Raw genomic sequence first — 15,864 nt, forward strand, 5'->3', positions numbered from 1 at the left:
CTGAGTTAACCAATCTATCTTTTAAGTGTTTTGAGATAGACTCTTAATGGGCGGACTAGGTCCTTCTGCCTAAATAGGGCTGGGGGATTATAGGGAATTATCATGTCTAGGATTAAAACAATAATAACTCAAGAGAAGTTAGTTTGTGGATGCACTATGATTAAAAAAAAAATACATTAAAAGGGGGTTAAAAAACTTTTTGAGGTAACTGTAGACTGTGTTGTCAGAGATGTTTGTCATCAAAAAAGTTGTTTTTGTTCGGTTGTTAACTTCTCATGGATTTAACACCAAAATGTCCACGGCGTCCATTACAGAAAAATTATGAATAAAAATAAAATGAACAAAATGTAAATGCTAAGGTCTTCTTTTACCTCCAAATAGATAGAAAATCACCAAAAATATGTATATATTGCAATACACTTTTTTCTCTTTGGGTCCCAGGAGGACATGGCTTCGCAAACACCACTTTTCTCACGTCACAAGGTGCAGATTTTACGCTTTTTTTTCACTCAATCACTTCTGCATTTACAATATAAGCACTGGAGAATGTTTCCTCCTGCTGGTGGCTATGAGCACTGCACCTTCAGACTTGAGTGGTTGGCTCAGTTCAGTACGGGACCTCTCCTCGCTCCAGAGCAGTAGACAGCGGCTGTTGCTTCCCACAAGGAGGTACTCTCTCTCTGGGTGGGGCAAGGGCAGGTGCGTACCGACTCTCTGCTTGTACTGACAGATACGATTGTCCTCTCTACTTGCAACGTGTTTACTGAGCGAAGGACGATTGGAACTACCTGTTTTTTCCGTGCGTAAAAGTCGACCGTACGCCCGCTCCGCTGATCCCCAAAGCGAGCCACAGCAAAGAGACGAAGGGTGCTCTTTGTATCCGGAACAAACTCCACCAAGTTAGCTTTTAAAATGGCGAAGGGAGTATTCTTACACATCTGCCTGTTTGTGGTGAGTATAGGCACCGCTTGTGTCTTTCATGGATTCAGTTGACGCGTAGGTGAATAGTTTTAAGAGCAGTTTTTCTTTCTACTTTTCAAGGTCTTATCATGTGTTCAAGCATGTTATATCCCCCCAACGCTGCATTTAAACGTTCCATATAAATTACCTAAAGGAACAAAGGTAACAACAGGTAAAGTACTATTTTAAACTACTGTATTCAGCTGCATTTCTCTATATTCCCGTGAGTAAGCGATCACTAGCTGCGATACATGCCTAATTCTGCTTCTACCGGCTATTTCTTTTCCAGTTGAAGTTGTAGACTGCGACATCAACTCTCTCCAGCTCAGTTGCAGTGATCCAGATTTCATAATTGAAAATAATGAAGTAGTGACTGTTACGACTGTATACGTGAGACCCGGCGCGAGGAAATTTTCTGTGGTGGCTCAGGACGACGCTGGAGTCGAAATCGAGATGAAAGTTTTCTTACACCAGAAACCAGAACGCGATGTAAGATAAAAACTTTGGCTGCTTTTACGTTTGTCCTGGTTTGATCCTGGTTTAGTCCTCATGTAAACCTGGTTTAGTTCAGCTTCACTTCTGGTAGTCCTGGTCCATCTCTTAGTGTCAGTTTTGGGAAGTAATGTACAGAGAATACGTATTCTGATGAGCCTATACTTTTGATTAACAGAATACAGTTACTTTTCTAAAAAACAAAGGAATACGTTACGGTATTTGATCGTGTAGTTTAGGCTTCAAACTGCACATAATCACTGCTCTTGTGGTGAGTAAAAGTGTGATTTTTACTTCTCCGATTAGTGATAGGAGATGCTGTAAAAACATTGAAACCTATATGAAGCAATGTTGCATCTTTACAGTATAATTTTAATGCAACTTGATTTAAAAGTATTCTAAGTATTCAGAATACAGTACTCTGATTAGACCATGTGTCAAAATATATTACAAAATACACTTTAAAACAGGTATTCACTCTTCTGTAATCAAATATATGTTCAAAGCATTCTTCCCTTTACTACTTACAGCACAGTTTACTTTAGCTTTTGAATGGTTTTACACTCATGGGTAGATCTACCTTCAACCTACATCTTTTCCAGTCTGTATGCATGTGAAGTGTGACTGTTGAATATTATCCATATATACCTGTGAAATAAACTAATCTAACTAAAACCAACAGCTATTTAATCATAATTTTGATGTGCAAAGTGCGAACGCAGCCTTGTACTTTGGTAATACAGATGCCATTTTCACACTAACCTGTTTCTGGGTTAACAGGAAAATCTCCTGAGACGGTCCAAAAGGCGCTGGAGCCCTCCTCCTTTCAACATAATTGAGAATGATAATGGACACTTCCCAAAAGAAATCGAAAGGGTACGTTGAGCTTAGGGCCTGGCAATATCAAATCTCAGTACATTTCACTATTTTTTACTTGTTTTGTTACAATTTTTTTGTACTTTTCACACATTTTTTCTACAGCACGTGGTATTTACTACATTTACTAGTACGTGCTTCTTTGATTTATTGCTCCAAAGGTGTACATGTCTTAACTGGTATTTAAATCTCTTCAAATCCACTTACTTGAAACCTAACGCACAACAAAGCCATAAAAGGACAGAGGATGTTTACTTAAGACAAGTCATCATTTAAATTTGATCATATTTTTGTTATTCTGTGTCTTGTTAGATTGTGTCCGATTCAGAAGCGAAGTATTCCGTGTACTATACCCTATCCGGCCCTGGGTACAATGAGCATCCCGTGGGAGTCTTCAGTTTTAAAGAAAATGGAATGCTGTCTGTCACTAAGCCGGTGGACCGCGAGGAGTTCCCATCATTTCACGTATGTGTAAAGAGTAAAACTGCACTGGTTTTCCTATGTGTGAACTATTAATTGCCCACCACTGCAATTACTAGAGGTAGAAGTATGCAAGTAAAAGAGACCGACTGCAAAAGTATTATTGTGAAGTGAAAGTACTCTCAAAATTTAACCAGGAAAATAATCCCATTGAGATAAAAAGTCCTGGCCAAGATGCAGCAGTTTAACACAGTTACAACAAACAACAATACAATGCAATACAATAAGGAACTATACTACTACTACTTCTCCTGCTACTCCTACTACTAACACTAATACTATTCTCTATATATTTTGATTGTTATATATAAAGACCACTTACTTTTACTTCTATTTTTTGTTGACTTTGCCCCCAGATTTAAAAATATTGGTAATGTCATATATATTGTCAGTTTACAGTTAGTAGTACCTAAGTCAAAAATTAACATTAGAATTGTAATTTTAATAAATAAAATAATCTTAAAAACAAGCTGTAACATAACTTTTTTCCCTCATGTATTTTTAAGATGATAGTCAATGTATACAACAAACTCACCCAAGTCGCAACAGATGATCCGTTGGACATCTACGTCTTCGTGGACGACGTGAATGACAATGCCCCGCAGTTTTCTGGATCTATGGGTTTCTCTGTCCCTGAACTGTGCAGCAGAGGTGAGCTATACAAATGTACTGTTATTACGTAGCTCAGGGGTTCCTCAACCACTAGGCCAGGGCTCCAAACATCTTTTAAAATGTGTTTTATTGTCTACCACCACTTGACTACGAACCCGTTTTGTAAATAAGTCTCATAAAAATATCATGAGCTGCCACAATATAATGAATTATAAGCTTCTTTGCGTAAATGTATAGTTCTGTAGCAGCAACAGCTCAAAAAGCAGAGAGACAGCATAGACCAGTGACCAGTGGCTTGTTATGGCATTTTTAAAGGAAAAGGTTGCATTTTTACAATTCTTTCACATTTTATATTTTTTATATTGCATTAAAACTGCTTTGTGAGATTTTCATATTGTCATATACCTATTATTGGCTCCATCTGCTTCCACTGCTAATTGTTTTGTCTATTTGCAGGCACTGTGGTTGGTAAAGTCAATGCCACAGACAGAGATCTGGCAGGATCGGACCATGTAGCCATCCGGTACAGTCTGCTGTCCAGCACTGACCTGTTCACCATTGACCCTCTCACTGGGGTCATCTCCACTGTGTCCACTGCACTGGACAGGGAGGTGAGTCAATCCACATTTATTTACAATTATATAAAGGAAACTAAAATACATTTACATCTTCACCACACACGTAAAATACCACCTACACTAATTACTTGCTTGTACTTGACTTCTATGAGTTTAATTTAATAATATAGAGAGTCAGTTCAAATAATATCAAAATATACAAACAGGATGAACAGTATACAAGCTTTACCCATTCTGCAGGAAAGTGACAAGTTAGACATTTAATGTTTAAAGTAAATATTACTACTATTGCTACTGCTACTGCTACTACTACTACTACTGCTACTGCTACTGCTACTACTACTGCTACTACTACTACTACTACTACTACTACTACTAATAATAATAATAATAATAATAATAATAATAAAACCTTCTTGCATCTTGTTCACTGTGGCCGCACCTAAGAGAAAAGTCAAACTGTTAAAATTTCACTTCTCCAAAATGTTTAAATATATAAAATTGATAAAATTTGATCTTATAATGCACAAATATTATTTTTGTAATTGTATTGTCTACTTTAGACTAAAGACAAGCACTTGGTGACAATTCAAATCAAAGACATGAAAGGAGCCGCCAACGGTCTGGCCACGACTGGTACTGCAACCATCATGTTATCCGACATCAATGACAACCCTCCAACCTTCAAACAACCATCTGTAAGTAGCAATAGAAAACATCAGCCTTTTCTTGCTTAAAATTAAACATGTCTTTATCATGAATTTTGTTCTATTTTAGTTTACAGCAACAATTCAGGAAAATGAAGCGGAAAAACTCATTCTCCGCATTCCAGTCGATGACAAAGATTTGATCAACACTGATAACTGGTTTTCTAAATTTATCATCACTAAAGGAAATGAAAATGGAAATTTCAGAATTGACGCTGACCCTAAAACGAATGAGGGACTCCTGTATGTCATTAAGGTAATAGTAACTATCTACTCAGTTAAATAGTATTCATGGATTTTAGCATCTTGCTTGTAGATTCAATTTTGAGTACTTTCGACTATTAAAGGCACTTTACCTGATTTTACAACTAGTTCATTTTGTACTGTTGGAGTGGTTCAAATGTACGTGTTCCTAGCATCCTAATTATTCACCGTGATTAGTTTATAGGTGCTTTTCACAACTTTTAGATGCTGAGAGAAGATTTGCTCCAATAGTAATGCTAACAACTCCTGTTTGGGGCAAGACACATTTTATTTTTATTACATGAAAAAAAATTATACAGCTCCTAAAGTCATTCAAAGTAAATTACAAACTGACGGTTTTCCATTACTCCATGAAACCCATGGATAAACACAATAATTATTTATGTATTCATTCATTTATTTTTTGTTTTTCAGCCATTGGATTTTGAGAAAACTCCAACAGTGACGATTGAAGTCATGGCTCAGAACAAGGCTAACCTGAAGGGAACTACTGCCCAGTGGCAGACCGCAGCAGTGAACATCGCAGTTACTGATGTGGACGAGGGCCCCGAGTTCATCCCTCCCATCAAATACCTGACAGTCAAAGAAAACACCCCCAACGGCACTGTCATAGGAACCTACACCGCCCTGGACCCCGAGACCAAAAGCAGCGCTGGCATCTTGTAACTATTCCTTTGTTACATTACGTAGATCAAATTGTACTTGCAAAATGTTGTTTAAAATGCATGTGGCAGGTTTTTAATGTTATTATTAGCTGGTTTAGTGGGATAGTACCTGCGGTGAATTATAGTCATCAGAGTTTACATGGGTTGGGTGGGAGTTTAGGGGGAAAAAGGTGAGAAGAAAAGTACAAAAATACAGGTAGCAATGGGTTGTTAAAACGTCATAACTAACATGTCATTTTTTTACCCTTTTTTACATTATGGTTGCTAAGTAACCGTTACAAAATTAATATCTGCTGCTTATGACCAACATGGAAGTCAAATTATAAACTTCACCAAAAAATAAGGATTTATCCATTATGCAAGCCAAAAAATAAACAACATAAATGCATGCATAAGCTTGTTTTTTTTTTAATTCTTATTATTATTTTGGTTGTGTTAATTGCACTGAAATACCTGCATCCTTACTGTACTTGCGTCTCAACAAAACTGACTCTTATTTGGTCTGAAGGGTATGATTGTCTCCATGGAAATTTAGTTTCTTTGGCTGTAATATTCTACATTATAGTGTAAGACTTATACTGTAAGACATATATCTACCTTTAAGTAGTCTAACCTGCCATATGCACTTAAACCATTAGAGGGCAGACTTGCATCATGTATTTCCTAAGCGTCTCCCTGTCTTGTTCTCAGGTATTACAAAGTTACAGACCCAGCTTCGTGGATAAATATGGATCGGGTCACGGGGGAGCTGAAGGTGGCCAACACGATCGACAGAGAGTCCAGTTTTGTGCAAAATGGTCTCTACAACATCAGCGTGAGGGCTGTGGATGGTTGTAAGTACACTATTATATATGACAATATGATAGAAATAATAAGTAGGGGTGCTTTTAAAATGATTTAGTCCTAATTTGAGCCCATTTTAGTTCTGATATGGACATGTTTTGGTCCTGCTCTAGTCCTGGTTTAGTTCTGATCTATTTCAGGTTTAATTTTGGGCTTGGTTCTTGATCATTCATAATTTTAATGTGGTGAATGTACAAATGTAAACACACCCTTATTGTCCAGTCTGAGGATAGTTGTATGGCTGAGTGGTTAGCAGTACTTGCTCTTGGCATTAAGGTTGTGGATTAAATTCTGAAAGTAGATTAAGGTTAATTAGAAAGCAAAATAAGACCATATAAAGCTTTCTACACGTTTTGGTCAAAGATTTTACCTTTTCATCAAAATTGTATTACTTTATGGTATGGTATTATTATTATTAGTCATGATAAAAATAAAATCTTCTTGAAGTTTTGATGACTACAAGAATGACAAATAGCAATGGTGGTTTCTGTACTATAACATTCTTTCACCACTGGCAATTATAAAAAGGAGTTACATTGTGAATGGTTGTCTGTTACTGGAACTTTGTTGTTTTATAGGTCTTGTATTCTATTTTAGTCTTGCACCTTTTACATTATTATATTATGTATTGTATAAGAAGCACTTGGAGCCAAAGTTCCACGTGCATGTTCTGCACATATATTATCAAGTGTTTTATTGTCTGGGGATCAGGAAATGCATGGTTGCATACAAATTGTCGTGGCAGCAAAAAAGTTGTGAAAAGTTGTGAAAAAGTTCTTATAAACTCCATCCATTTTTTTCTGCTGAGCCGGGTCATGGAGGCAGCAGGCTAAGCAGGGACTCCCCTTTCCACGGATTTCCTTTCCACCCACACTTCACACTTCCTTTCTTATAAACTCATTGTGGTTAGTAATTTTGATGCTCTGAATGCACAAGGTAACTGAAGTATAACCATGGACCACTTGAAATCATTTAAAATGAATAGATTCTGTTTTTCACTTAGATCCAGCGCCTTTAACACTGCTCACTGTAATTCCACCTTAGGGACACAGTTCTATATTTCTCTCAATATTATGCATTTATCTGAATACATAGCTGGCAGGAGTTCTAACTGGTTGGGCGTGCTCACATTTGAACTAACAAGCATTTTGTCCAAACTTGTCTCTTTCAACAGAAATCTCCATTTACTCTCACAGAACACTTTCAGGTGTTTTTCTTATTTATGAGTCACTGTATTTTTAAGCACTGGAGGTATTCAATCAGAATGTGTTTGTATCGGATATGCTCGTGGTAATGGAGATCTGCCAAACAAAAGTATGACGGTAGATGACACAAGTGTATGTTAAGTCCTGCGTTATTGTTGTGGCACAGCTCCACCCTGTTGGTATGTGTGTGTGTGTGTGTGTGTGTGTGTCTGTCTGTGGCCTCGCCCTGGTTTGTGTGTCACGGATGAGCTCACCAGTCTAAGGTGTGAGCATTTGTGCCCGTTCAGATGTTCTGATTTGGCAGAGCACAAACTGGGCTCTGTGCCCATCCCTGTTGTTAACAATAAGGGATGCAAACGGTAGACATGACCATATATGGGTGTTCCTTATGTTACAGTAGTATATTTAGGTTTTTTTTTTTTTTTTTTTTTTTTTACAATAATTCATTTTTGTGATATATTTTTAAAGGCGTTTTAAAAGCTGACAACAACTAGGTTGCTAATCCACACTTTCCGATACTTGGTACAATAAACCGCTTTTTATTTAGATGCAGGCAGCACGTGGCTGATTTATATTTGTACTGCCTTAGACACAGTTTGCTCAAATAAATGGAAAAAAAATACTCACTCTTAAAAATACAAATTTTTTATATGTTATTATATTACAAAATATATAAATCTTAATGTGAAATATTCAGACTATACACTGGGGTACAGATAGCAGTAAGCAAGTGAAATGTAACACAATACACACATTAAAATGTAATTTAATAACTATAGCCTATACTTCTCTGTATTACTTCAGCTTCCAAGTCGGGCATGGGCACAGTGGTTATCATGGTGGAGGATGAGAATGACAACATCCCAAAGCTTCCCACAGGAGAGCTGGTGCTGTGTGAGAAGGACGGGGAGCTGGGCTCTGTGATGCTGGTGGCAGAGGACGGGGATAAGGCCCCATTCGCAGAGCCGTTTGTGTTCTCTCTGCCCGAGGACGATGGCAAGTGGACCGTGAACAAACTCAATGGTAAGAGGCAGTAACAGTACAATTTTTATTTATATTTATAATCCATTTGTAATTGGTAGGGCATCAATTAATTGACTAAATGGAATGGAAAGCAAAGTAAAGTTATTAGGGTCTCACACAAAAACTACTACATAAGTGCTAGTAAGTATCTTCATAATTGAAATAAATCCTTATTACCTTAACATAATAATTAGTCAAATCATAAGGTTTGGCCAACTAAGACTCTGACCAATTAATCAACTGAATGACTAAAGAACTATAGCCTTTGTAATTAGTAATACAACTAAAAATAAATAGCCTACAGGAGCCTGTAAATGCAAAAATGTAAATGAGTTCTACTGTTATTAGCATTACTAGTCATGTAGTTATTTAAAAACCAACCTTGACATAAACTTCCTGTTTCAACATTTTCCAAAGAAAAAGAATATCTGCTTAGCAGGGCTGGGCAAGATGACAAAAAATGAATCAAATTTTTTGTATATGTTGGTCAATCACAATTTTTTTCACAATTTTATTTTATTTTGTCTTACTTAAAACAAATGAATAGAGACAACACAGACTTAGAATCAGCCATTTAACACAGTTTTCTTCCTCTTAGTTGAAAGTCTGATGTTATTATATATGAGTATTAGATCTACTATAGTCAACAGTAGTATATCCATACTGCTGCTACTGTTTATTTAGTGTTTTTGATGCTGTCACTTTGAGGTAAACAAATATAATGAGATCTTGCACTGCAGCAGTGTTGAGTTAGTCAGTGTTTTTCTCTCTCTTCTCAGACACTGCAGCCATACTCCAGCAGGTGAAGGAGCTCCACACAGGGCTCCATGAGGTGGATGTTCTGGTGACTGACTTACAAGGCTCGGGTAAAGTCCAGACGGTGAAGGTGAGGATCTGCAGGTGTGTGAATGGAGTATGCCCGGCCACCAAGTCCTCCATCGTCATGGGGCCCATGGGCTGGCTGGCCCTGCTGCTGCCTCTGCTCCTGCTCCTCCTGCTCCGTGAGTGCCACATACTATTTTTGGCCAAGTGTATGTTAAAATTCTGACTAGATGACTTAAAAATAAATCCAAGAACTTGTTTAAAATGCCAACACTGGAATTGCTATAAACTGTCCCTAGTCATGAGCTGCATTAGATTTGCCAGTTTGATATATTTCTGTCATTATGAAATTAAATCATTAATAACAATTGTTTACTTGGTATTCTCAAATATATTTTAGAGGCTCTATTTAACAAAAGTAAAAACTTGTGACTAAATTTAGTGTCTGTATCCCCAGTCTTGCTCTTGATCTTCCTGTGTGTGACCTCACATCAGAAGTTGCCGATGGACGACATGACGGACACTGGCGGAGTTCTGCTCAAATCCAACACTGAAGCTCCCGGAGAAGAAGTGGTGAGGCAGTATAATGAAATCGCAGTTTGAGTTGGTGCAATTATCAAATATCAAAGCCTATATTTATTAATAATAGAATGTTCTCTGCAATGAACAAAGTATTGCATATTTTTATAAAAAAAACTCTTGACCTCTACTAACATATTTTGAAATATATGAAAGCTCTCTCTCAAATGTTAATGCTCCTGGAGTAGTTTACAATGGGCACTCTACAGAATCCTACTTTTTAAGCAGAAAAAAATCATGATTAAATGTTTCCTAGTCCATAACACAACATTCATATTTATTTAATGCCTGAAGTAAGTATTGGCATTTTGTTTTCTTCCACAGGACTCCAGCCTCCTCACTGGTCCCACAATCATAGTCGACCCAGCAACCAAAGGCTCGGTCAAAGACTTAAACACCGGCTGGATCGGCAACAAGAGCACCAGTTCCATGCAGGAGAACGGCATATACAAGGGCAACGGGGTCACCACAGATACGCAGTACTTCACTAACTACGACGAGCAGTATGGCATGCAGTACGGGGACGGGCATCTCCTAACCAGCGGCTTTGACAGGCTTGACAACAGGTTTACCCAGGACGCATCCCTGCTCCACACCTGGCAGACTAACGGACGCTACTTAGACCAGGTAAAGCTTTAGCATGGAGAATGTATTATTCATAAGAACAGCACGATAAGGTTATAATATTAAACTTGAAAAACAGTTTGCAGTGGTCCAAAGTTATTCCTCACTTACTTTATGCATTCCGATCATCTTAATTATTCACCACAATGAGTTTATAAGTGCTTTTCACAACCTTCAGAGACCAGTGCAGAGTTTTGCAAAGTTAACAACTAGAATGCTTATGTGCACTTCCTGTTTATTAGAGAATAAACATATTCTCAAGCTCTGCTTATACAGTGTATATGTTCTGGGGCCACGACTAATTTTGCTAAAATACATGGTACAGGTCCTTTTATAGTTTAATAACATTGATATCTATTCTCCAGTGCAATATAATCTCACCTTGTACCTAATATTTCTCAAAATCTAGAAATAATATCTCTCAGTCAGTGCTGTGTAATAACCAGGAGCCCGTCACACTTGCTCCTTAATCATATCTCTACTTTATAAACATTGTGTCCTTTTTTTCTCCGTCTTGCAGAAGTTGTACTACATGGGAGCTGAGGACGAGGGTCGCTATGCCGACGATATCGTCCATGCGTACGGTTTCGAGGGGGTGGGCTCAGCAGCTGGCTCGGTGGGTTGCTGTAGCAACTTTGACGAGGAGACCCTGGAATTCTTGGACACGCTCGGGCCAAAGTTCAGAAGACTGGCAGATGTGTGCTCCAAGAGATGAAGACGCCAAGATGCTGGGGACAATCTGAATGTTTTGTAATGTAGAACACGAGAGGAGAAATTAACTTTGAGAAAAAATGCAAGAGGAGTTTTTTTTTTCTTCAAGTTTGTCCGATGGATGCTCTTAAAGAATGGATTTTCTACTGATAACAGCTGCGGTAATCTATGTGTGTGTGTGTGTGTATGTGTATGGATTTGGGCTGTTTAACATTGAAATCATTTTAACAATTGCAAAAATACTCAATTTTAAGATTTTGGGTTCTTAAAGGCAGGTTGTAGATTATATGTTTATTTTTTTTAAGGACATTTGTTTTGGTTGCTTTCATAATTTGATAAAATTTATAAGAGTTGAAAGAGAAACTGACAATTCTAAACTATGGATGAGGGACATTTGAAAAAAACAAAATCTCAAAAAGTCAGTTAAAACATATTGAATAATTATGTTGTTGAGTCTACTAGTGGTGCTTTGCTTTACTTTTTCAGCCGCTTTTTTATCACTACAAAAGGAGAATGTATGAAGTGCGTTTTGGGAATGAATGGACAATTTTCACTTTTCACTTATAAAGCTGTGGTTTACTCGTAGTTATCTGTATATATGGTGTATATGTAGTTTTTGGCGTGATAGCCTAATAATTTGGAAAGCTTTTGTCATTGTCACACACTCTTTTAATTAGTTAGTTGTTGCACTGGGCATTTCTTTAGTTGACCAAGACTTTCAAATCCACAAACTATCTGTGAAATTCAAAATATTATGCCTTCTGTCTACAATCGTGCCCCAACAATACTTTTTGATGCTCTAGTGAATCCAAATTATTTAACCATAGTTATTTATGCCAGCTGCTGAGACAACAATCTGTGTGCCAATTTTCATGTGGATAGGCTCCATAAAAATCAAGATTTTCCATAAAACGGGTCAAAACACAAGCAGACAATTCAACTGCACCGTTTAAACAGTGCTTTCCCTCCATTTTAAAGGTGCACTGTGTAACATTTCTAGTGGAGGGTTCACTACCTGATGTCTCCATGGAAATGTTATTGCTTTGTCTAGAATGTTCCACAGGATAGATTAAAGAGAAACCGAGACACAAGCAGGTAACAGCACTAAGCTACATTACAATTCAGATCTGTGGAGAGTCGCATCTATTCACAGAAGGAATTACTGTATTTTTGAGCAACAGAAACACCTGTAATGAATAAATTTATGTGTAATGTTATACCATGGAACATCCCAGGCCAAGCAATAATGTCTCCATGGAGGCAAACAGGCAGCGGAGCACCCACCAGAAAAGATGCGCAGTTTGAACTACTACTTTTTACTTTTATATGTGCTTAGAAATGGTCAGATCACTTGAAAAGCTACAAGACTGCTTATTGTGCAGGCCTATCAGAATGTATTTTGTATAGTTGGGTTTAATACGCTGGGAATAAGATTAACACCACCATGATGTTGTTTGTACCATAATATGTTATTTCATCCACATTTCTTTGTTGTAGTATTGTTGAAACTTGCAGCGCTGGGATCTAGCCTTGTTTATCTGTACACACATTCTTCACAGGGCGTAGTCGCGGCCTTGTCACCCAACAGCGTTGCAACATTCCTGCAGTAGCAATGTTAAAGTCAGCACAAGGACGTGAACAGAGGAGGGAGGGGGTGTTAACCACTCTGCCGCTGCCCAGTTTTAGATTGATACTTTGCAGCTGATGTCATTAATAGGGAATACTGAAGGGGTGTGAAGTTTACTGAAAGCACTGCTGTCATTAGTTAGTCAGCAGTAGCCAACAGTGTCATGTTCACCTTTTGTGTTTTGTTTTTTTGTTCTCGTAATGATCACAGTCTCCTGAAACTGCTTCCAATCCATTTTGCGTTTCTTCTTGAGTTTTCAGCCAATCTTAAAACTTTTTTGTCTGTGTTTGCAAATGTGCTGTCATGGAAACTGCTGAACTTTTTGGCAATAGAAACGCACGTTGAACACCCCAGCGTGATGTCACTGCAAAGCATCAATAGGCTGCATTCACGTTGTAGAATTTGATGTCATAATTTCAGATAATGGGTCAGGGTCTGTGTAATTCTATGGGAGATTTGCTGTTTTTGAAAGAAATCGGACAATATCCAAGTTGAACCATCTCATTATTTTTAGCTCCACAAACCTGCAATATTAATCTCATGGCTTAAAGTCCTTTCAACCAGCAACAATAATGGATTTGAGGGTGAAAAATGGCACCTTTTTCCGAGGCCGTTGTGAAAAATGACTTAACTTTTGTTTATTTTTACTCACAGGGGTCTTGCCAGTTTTTGGTTCTAACAGATTTTCACCGTAAACCAATCAACAAATCTGCAATCTGAAACAGTAAATTCTTCGATAGAATTCTGACCTGTCCTCTGTGATTTCACGTGAACGCAGCCTGTTCAAATCAAACTACATTATGAGTGCTATTTTATGCGTTTACACAAATGACTAATGAGAGAAGTTTTTTTTTTTTTGCAAATAAATTAATATAGAATGTTGTTGGATTTTTTTGTATATGAGCTGTAACTTGATGTACTAGAGATTATGTCTTGGATTCAGTGTTACAGAATTGCTTTTATAAATATTTGGCTTGTAAGCGTAACAGTTTCGCGTGATCTTTTGCCTGTACTTTGGAACAAGATAGAACAGATAGGGCAACGTATAATCCTGTATTAGTGTGGCACAGTGTGGTGAATGATCTACAGGGAGGGGCAGGCGGCTGTTTGAACAATGACAAAGAAAGTTTTGTTCCCAGGAATCAACCTCTTAAAGTAGTGAAAAAAAAAAATAAAAGTAAATTAAATTGCAGGTTATGTTTTAAAGGTACCAGAATCGCATGATCATTGGTTGCCAGTGCCTTAACCTGTACACACGCTTTTCTTATTCTCAGTATATGGATTTTATAACTCATGTGAAAGCTCAGAACCTCCAGAATTCACTCACTGAGCTGCAGAGGCTGCACCAGCACTGATAAATGATTGACTGCAAGTGCTGGGGTTTAAGTAGTAAAGGGTTCAGACCAGAGACAGTCCCTTAAGCGTTAAACCAACTGGATTTCAACATCCTGAGAACCAAAACACTACCAGTCAAAAGTTTTAAAACACCCACATTTTTCCAGTGATTTACTGCAGTTCAAGTCATGCAAGTCCAATGAATAGTTTGAAATGGTGCAAAGGTAAGAACTGAACAGCCAGACGTTAAAAAGTGTCTAGCACAGTCTCCAGACTTAAACCCCATCGAGCTGGTTTGGGGTGAACTGGACAGAAGAGTGAAAGCCGAGCAACCTACAAGTGCCACACATTTATGAGAACTTCTAACAGACTTGGGAAGAACTTTCTGAAGAATATTTGATTTCTATTGTAAAAAGAACAAGCTACGTGTGTGTTCAGCTGTTATATCTGCCAAAGGTGGACACTTTCATGAATCAAAAGTTAAGCATATGTTTTGGTCAACAGTAAACAGTAAAAAACTGGAAAAAGTGTGGTGTTCTAAAACTTTTGACTGGTAGTGTATATTAACAACTTTATCATCATGTCCAGTTTTTTGTAACATGGGAACACAGATCGGTCAAGTTTGTGTATTTTAAAATGTAAATCATATGAACAGTTACTTAAAAAACGAATGATAAAGTAAAAGCATTTTTATTTAAACTGCATAACTTTTGCGTAGGGGATGCACAAAAGTTATGCACATAATAGCTGCCCCTGAAGGTTCCACAGTATTTCATAATGCATTAAAATTGTATATTTCCATGGACTGGAGAAGAGCAGGTGACACAACCAGAGTGCTTTGTAAAAAAGAAAATAACATGTTTGAAGACATAAACGCAAGGTAAACAAATTGAATGCCATGCTGTGGAAATTTCCAGGCAATGCAATGGGAGATACTCCACCAGGAAAGCTACATAGTGCACTTTTAAGATTATTATTGTTAATTGTTAATGACTAAGCAACCAGGTTTACCAGTATGTTTACATGTTTATATGGGCATTATACCAACACACGTTAAAATGCAATAGCCATAGTATTGTAATCAGGGGCGGACTGGGACCAAAAAACGGCCCTGGACTTTTTTCCCCCACAAATCAGCTCACGATTGGACGATCCGCCCCTGATTATAACAGTTTTTATACGCTCATCTAGCCTAATTGCTTTGTTATATGTTTGAAACCCAAGTTGCTTTCTTTCACTGTCATAAATCACTCCAGTATAACTAATTTTAGCACTATAGCGATATAATTACAGACTTTACAAAGAGGTCTTGAGAATTGTTTGAGGTTTATAATAGATGACAGCACAGAGCATCGCAAATTCTCGGAGTGAAGTTGGTCTTTTGGCGCGATGCAAGCCACGAATCTCGTTAAAAATACAACAACATCGTCCGCGCAGATTACGGCTACAGCGGTGTCACAA

The 15,864-nt window shown here is 37.7% G+C and overlaps 1 protein-coding gene across 1 annotated transcript; it reads left to right on the plus strand.

Moving 5' to 3' along the window:
- The first annotated feature begins 588 nt into the window (after window positions 1-588).
- On the plus strand, window positions 589-14,054 carry dsc2l (desmocollin 2 like). Its single transcript, XM_020922809.2, has 16 exons — window positions 589-951; window positions 1,042-1,132; window positions 1,250-1,449; window positions 2,233-2,328; window positions 2,641-2,793; window positions 3,315-3,459; window positions 3,877-4,031; window positions 4,562-4,696; window positions 4,776-4,961; window positions 5,384-5,631; window positions 6,325-6,467; window positions 8,487-8,705; window positions 9,485-9,706; window positions 9,985-10,100; window positions 10,431-10,733; window positions 11,251-14,054. Exons 1-16 carry the CDS (start codon window positions 913-915, stop codon window positions 11,443-11,445), a joined length of 2,646 nt encoding a protein of 881 aa, XP_020778468.2. The 5' UTR covers window positions 589-912; the 3' UTR covers window positions 11,446-14,054.
- Window positions 14,055-15,864: the final 1,810 nt, after the last annotated feature.

This window comes from Boleophthalmus pectinirostris, unplaced genomic scaffold (genome assembly GCF_026225935.1).
Source record: "Boleophthalmus pectinirostris isolate CB_2022bp ecotype Guang Dong unplaced genomic scaffold, ASM2622593v1 HiC_scaffold_16, whole genome shotgun sequence".
Classification (NCBI taxonomy): Eukaryota; Metazoa; Chordata; class Actinopteri; order Gobiiformes; family Gobiidae; genus Boleophthalmus; species Boleophthalmus pectinirostris.